At 48.2% G+C, this 6,311-nt stretch overlaps 1 protein-coding gene across 1 annotated transcript; it reads left to right on the forward strand.

Moving 5' to 3' along the window:
- Positions 1-1,274: 1,274 nt before the first annotated feature.
- GSC (goosecoid homeobox) lies at positions 1,275-2,746 on the forward strand (the record flags this gene model as incomplete). Its single annotated transcript, XM_082762720.1, has 3 exons — positions 1,275-1,602; positions 1,806-2,065; positions 2,435-2,746. 3 exons carry the CDS (start codon positions 1,275-1,277, stop codon positions 2,585-2,587), a joined length of 741 nt encoding a protein of 246 aa, XP_082618846.1. The 3' UTR covers positions 2,588-2,746.
- Positions 2,747-6,311: the final 3,565 nt, after the last annotated feature.

Consider the following 6,311-nt stretch of genomic DNA (forward strand, 5'->3'; position numbering starts at 1 on the left):
GCATGCAAAATATAAAGTTCGCCGTAGCACCGCAACTCTATAAGCTTCGTTTTCTAAGCTAGGAAAGAATTCATTTTTCCTTAGAAAAAGAAAAGAAAGAAGCACCGGAATGGAGATCAAAAGCGAATCGGAACACCTACCAGACCCGGGGATTTGAGATGGCAGTGGTCATTAACATTTCCACCTTCTGGCTTGTTTAAAAATAGAAAGTGATAGCTGTCTGGATCTGAATCTGCAGAATAGAACACAATAAAATTGTTTACAACATTCACGTGTCTCAGTTCCGCCAGGTGATCTATGAAAAGAGGAAAAAAAAATAGTTCGTTTACTCAGCAGAAGACGTTGTTACATCAGTGCATAAAGCTTAAATCAGAGCAACGTACACTCCTCAATGCCGCTTCAGTTCTCCGAGCCGGGGGACGCAGGACTCAAACCCAGCTAACAGAAACACTTGGGGGGAGGGGGGATTGCATGCTTATACCGAAGTTTATTATTTTTTTAAAAAACTTGCTTCTTAACCAATTCGAAGCATAAATAACGAATCTGAGCTTCAGACGGAGGAAATCGCACCCACTAATGTGAACTAACACGAGCAAAGTAGGTGCATAATAGACGAGGCTAGGAGCTGCTAACCACTTCTGCACAATGGCATTAATAAGATTAACCTGGGCAATTAGCCGGTGCAGCAGAGATCAAGCCTAAATCTGGGGCCTTTCAAAAAAACCCACTAATGGAAAGGATTACGTTAATTTCATTAATTCTCAATACACAGACCCAGGCTCCTTTCACTCCTTTGTGTAACCCCCCACCTCTTCCCCACCGAAAGGAAGGGGGGGGGGGGTGCAAAATCAAATCTGGTTTTGTTTGTCATCTGCATATTACCAGGAACTAAATCCAGGATGACGTCGCCTGGGTATAAAAAAGGGAAGAGGTTCAGATGGATTATACTCCGTGCAGCCCTCTGGGTTGAGATCAGTAAACAGGAGAGAGTTGAGGGGGGAAAGTTCCAGGGGTGGATCCAGCGCACACACACACGCGCGTTCACACGCACAGCGGCGCGCAGACACACACGCACACTCTGCCCGCCAGCTGCCCTCGGAAAAAGCTCCGCTCTTTTCTCTCCGAGCCCCCTCTTTTTTTTTTTTTTCTTTACAAAATTCCTCCGAAAAGTTTCGATTCCCCGTCTCCTCCGGCCTCCCCCGCCCTCCACCGCAACCACCCTCCCTCCCCCCCGCGGCCGGTCCCCGCTGCCCTGCCCCGGCACGGTTTGGGGCATGCCTGTGAGCATGTTCAGCATCGACAACATCCTGGCGGCCAGACCTCGCTGCAAGGACTCGGTGCTGCTGCCCCCGAGCGCCGCGCCCGTCGTCTTCCCCAGCCTCCACGGGGACTCGCTCTACGGCAGCGCCTCCGACTACGGCGGATTTTACTCCCGGGCGGTGGCACCGGCCTCGGCGCTGCCGGCGGTCGGCGGGTCCCGGCTCGGCTACAACAACTACTACTACGGGCAGCTGCATGTGCCCGCGTCCCCCGTGGGCCCCTCGTGTTGTGGGGCCGTGCCGGCCCTGGGAGCTCAGCAGTGCTCCTGCGTCCCCCCCGCAGGTAAGGGGCACGGCGGGGATGTGGACGGGTTTGGGACGGGATTGGGACGGGATGGGATGGGACGGGACCGGACAGGACCGGACGGGCTTTCTTTGTTCCCGGAGCCGCGGGGTTAGGAGGCGGTGGCGGGGAGCGGGGGATTCTCCGGGGGGAGCAGCAGTCTCATGCGAAAGCCTGTCGTCGTCTCGTCTGTCTGTCCTTAGGTTACGAGGGCACTGGCTCAGTGCTGATGTCCCCTGTTCCCCATCAGATGTTGCCCTACATGAACGTGGGCACTTTGTCCCGGACGGAGCTGCAGTTACTCAACCAGCTGCACTGCAGGCGAAAAAGACGGCACCGGACTATCTTCACTGACGAGCAGCTAGAAGCGCTGGAAAACCTCTTCCAGGAAACCAAATACCCAGACGTGGGCACCAGGGAACAGCTGGCCAGGAGGGTGCATTTAAGAGAGGAAAAAGTGGAGGTATTTCGGGCTGCCCTCTCCCTTTGCCTTAAAACGCGCGGGGCGGAGGCGCCTCTCTACGGCTCCTCCAGAGCAACAGGTTTGCCGGGGGGAAAGGGGTTGAGATGGGTTGGGACGCATTTTATTTTATTTTTTCCCATTTCCCCAGGGTGTCCTTTTAGGGGCGGCCGGCGGCAGCCGTTCTCCCATGGAACCCAGGCGGGAGAGCGCCCGTCGGAGCACGGCCGCCGCCTGCGAGGGGCTGCGGGTGGGACAGGGCAGCGCCCGAGGGGGGAAGGGACGGGGAGGCGGGGGCTGCGTGTCCCCTAACCATCTGCCTGTCCCCTAACTGTCCCTCTAACATAACCACCCGGCTTCCTCGCCCGACAGGTTTGGTTCAAAAACCGCCGGGCGAAATGGAGGAGGCAAAAGAGGTCGTCTTCGGAGGAGTCGGAAAACGCGCAAAAATGGAATAAAGTGTCCAAAACATCTCCGGAGAAGAGGCAAGAAGACGGCAAAAGCGACTTGGACTCCGACAGCTGATGCCTCGCGGGGGGCCGCTTCCCGTGGACTGTAGGATACGCTCCGGAGGATGCTACTATCTTGCACAGGCTCTGCCTTGTCGGAGGGGGAAACTATCTGTATATAATGTACAATACCCCGAGTTGATTGCGTGTAAATAAAATGTGGTGCGGAGGTGTTGCACAGGTAGACGGCGGCGCGTCTGCGGGCCGGCAGCGAGCGCGGCGGACAGGGGCGAGGGGCGGCTGCTGCAGGCGGGTTTGCGCCGTGGAAGCCGGCGCAACGGGGCCCAACGGGACCCCGGGGAGCCGGGGGGAGCCGGGGCGGGGTGCCGAGACTGGGGCCGGCCACCTGTCCCCTGCAGGGCCCGAGAGAGCGGTCGCCCCCGGCGAGGAGGCTGGCAGGTGCCTCCTGGAGGGCTCCGGCGGAGCGCTGAGGCTTGGCACGGCTTGGCCCTGCTTGGCCCAGCTCGGTTCGGCCCGGCCCGGTCCGCCCCGGTTTCTCGCAGGGACCCTTGGGGGCCGAGGCTGCGGGCCGTGGGCCGCGGGTGGCTGCAAACTTGCTCCTTCTCTCGTCCTTCTTCGCTCCATCCGCCTGTAATCATATCGATCTGGGGATTTGTTGGGCCCGCGGCAGCACGCCTGGCTCTCTTCTAGTTTTATTTTCTTCTTTTCTCCCCCTAACAGCCCTGGTGGGTAATCCCCCGCCCCCGTTGCTGCTCCCTCACCTCCTTTGTGCTCCCAGCTCGCAAACCTGAGTCAAGCTGGAAGCGATGATCTTCAAAACTATTTGCAGGCAAAGCAAACCAGCCTCCCACTTGTTACTCTGTTGTATTTCCTTGCACTTTTCTCTCCCTCTTTCCTGCTTTCTGGACCGATGCCCTGCTGAGTTTCTGAAGAGTTTGTCTCCGATGTCCGTCCCGAAAAGCTATCGCACGAGCACACGGTGGTGTTCAGATCTGCTGTTAATAAATTTCAGCAGGGACGGTATGAGCACTTGCATGTTGCTCTCAGAGATGTTCAATCAGAAGTTACAAATCGAAGTTTTGTCCCCTTTGAGACAGCACCTTTGATATTAGGAAGGCAGGTCTCGCTTTACTCTTCCCCTTGGGAGGCCCTTGTAGTAGAGACACCTATTGTCCTTGTAAAATTCATGCCTGTTTGTTTTATGCATTTTTTCCTATGATTCTCAAACTCTGAGCACTCGTTCCCCCAGAGCTGAGCTACCTCTCCAAGACAGCCGTTTCCCTAGGTTGTTTTGTTGAGAAAGGCCTTTCCCTCTCCTTGTCAATGAAGACTATAAATGGAAAACAATTCAATGTGAAGCCAATGCAGACAATTTCCAGCTAGAAATCTGCATGTCATGTCTTTCCTTCAGAAGTTACGATTACTTAGCAATAAGTGAGATGATTTTCTTTAATTACAGCCAACGCCTCACCTGTATCCATTCTGCTTGTCCGGGTTAGACAAGATAATGGTTTATACAAATGCTCTCATCACTGCTTCTGGTGGCACCAGAAATGTTCTATACAGCTGTGTTGCTTGTCCTCATGCATTTTCCCCCTTGCATGATATATATATATATATAGATATTAATTTTCTCTCTCTCTCTCCTCTCTCTCTCTCTCTCTGTTTTTTTTTTTTTTTTTTTTTTTTTTTTTTTTTATGGGTACTGTATCGCAGTACATAGAGTAGGTGCTAGTGCAATGGGGAGGATCTCAGTGGCTATCTGCTCAGGTAACATTTCCTAACATACTTGTGTTTCCCCACAAATGTAGTAACTCTGAGCAAGCTCTCAGTGTACCGAGATGTAGGTATATTTGCTGTGGAAGAAATTAACTGTGGTTTTGTACAAGTCAGTCCTTTAGGGGGCTTACAGTTTCATAGCTACTAGTCTCTTGAAGAAAAGAAGAACTTTAGCCTCTTTTGTTACTTAGCACAGCAGAGAAGGAAGGTGAAGAACAAACTTCTCAATGGATTCTTCTGCTTTGATACGTATCAAAGTCTAGTTCTACAGAGCTGTTGCATTTTGGAGATGCTACCCTATTGCATATATGCATCAGATGCATATCTGATCTCCATAAACTGTATTGAACTGCAGTCAATCAACACTGAAAATTAGTCCAATTTACTAAAAACAGTTTTCAAAATAAGTGTTTTGTTATGTTATATGCAAGAAGTCTCACTTGAGAGGGTTTTTAATCCACCATCTCCTATGTATTTAGTCATCGTTAGATTTTTAAAGTGGCGAATTGGCCAACAAAAAGCCAAGTCTAAGGAGAGCATTCACCAGGATTTTGCAAATGCTTAAATATTTCCTTTATTTCCCATGTATAAATAGCCTCACTGCCACACTGAGAGCTTGGCAGAGTTTTGTTTTGCTTTTTTTCTGTGCAAATACAGGAGGATGGTAATTTTGGAAGTCACTGTTAAGGACTTCAGCCTACTTAGTTCGATGTGAGAGTTAAACTGGATCTGGACTTGTAAGGGATGGTATTTAAATACGTTTCTGATAACTAGTACTAGTTATTTAAAATTGTAGTTCATATCTTCAGAGATGTTTAGATTTTTCCAGGGGACCAAGGTGCTCAAGAGCTGTGGGAGTTCCAGGTCACAGAACTTGCCCATTTGTGGACTTATTTTCAACTTTTTGTTCCATGGAAGCAAATTATGTTACACTAGAACAAAAATCTTAAGTACCCAAACTAGCTTTCTATGCATGAGGCTGTGATGAAATCATCAGTGATTGCTTTAAAATCATACTGTACCTTAATCTGAGTTAATATCTGAGTTTCGTATGAAATCTTGATTACCAAAACCTGATGTTGCGGTCTCTGGTGTCTGTTCTTAATATTACATGTAGATGTAAATCTACTAGAGTTGATAATATTCCTTTAAAATGTAATTTAAAAGCATTTTTAATCTTGATCTAAAAGCTTTAGATTACTTACTAAAAATGGTATTTGTACCATTAACCAGTAGGAGTAATGCTTATACCTTCTTTTGAAAGAAGAATATTCTCTCACTCTTTTTCTCAACAGTGTGTGGCAAAACCTAAAGGTTTTGTTCTCTCTCTCTTGCACTTCTTACACTACCAAATCAGATCCTATCTAGCCTGGAAAAAAAGTAGTGAGAAGATGGCATCAAAAGGACCAAGAAAGTAGAAAATAAATGATTCACAGGGTGAAGATGATTGTAGTAAAATCTCTCTTTAAATTGTTGTGTTTCAATGACATAATCAAGCTCTAGATGTTTCCCTTGATTTTTATTTTGGATGAACTCCTACAAGCCAAAATTAAAATCCCTCAAAACAATTTTCATTATTTTCTCTGTTAGTGTAATAGGGTAACGCAAGGCAGGGGACCTGAATACTTGCAATGTTCTAACAGGTTCAGTTCTAACAAAGAAGCTTTGAAAGAGCTAGTTAAGGCACTGTATATTCATACTTGTATAAGGAGTCTGAAAGATTTTTTTTTTTCATTTGGTCTGTGTCTCCTCCACTGTAATTTACAATCTTGCATCTTGGTGTAAACCCATTCTCAGAAGATTTAATATGACTGAAGAACTTGCTTGGCTATTTTTGAAGCATGCTGTTTGATTCATGGTATTGACATACTATCTAGGTTTTAGAACACAAGTTCAGTTTCTTGCTGAAACTGATTTTCTTCCACTGATTTTCTATGAAGCTTTGGACTTTTTGTTTCTAAATTTGGTTGTAAAATGAATAATATTAATTTCAGATCTCA

This window comes from Aythya marila (genome assembly GCF_965140915.1).
Source record: "Aythya marila genome assembly, chromosome: 5".
NCBI classification, from domain to species: Eukaryota; Metazoa; Chordata; class Aves; order Anseriformes; family Anatidae; genus Aythya; species Aythya marila.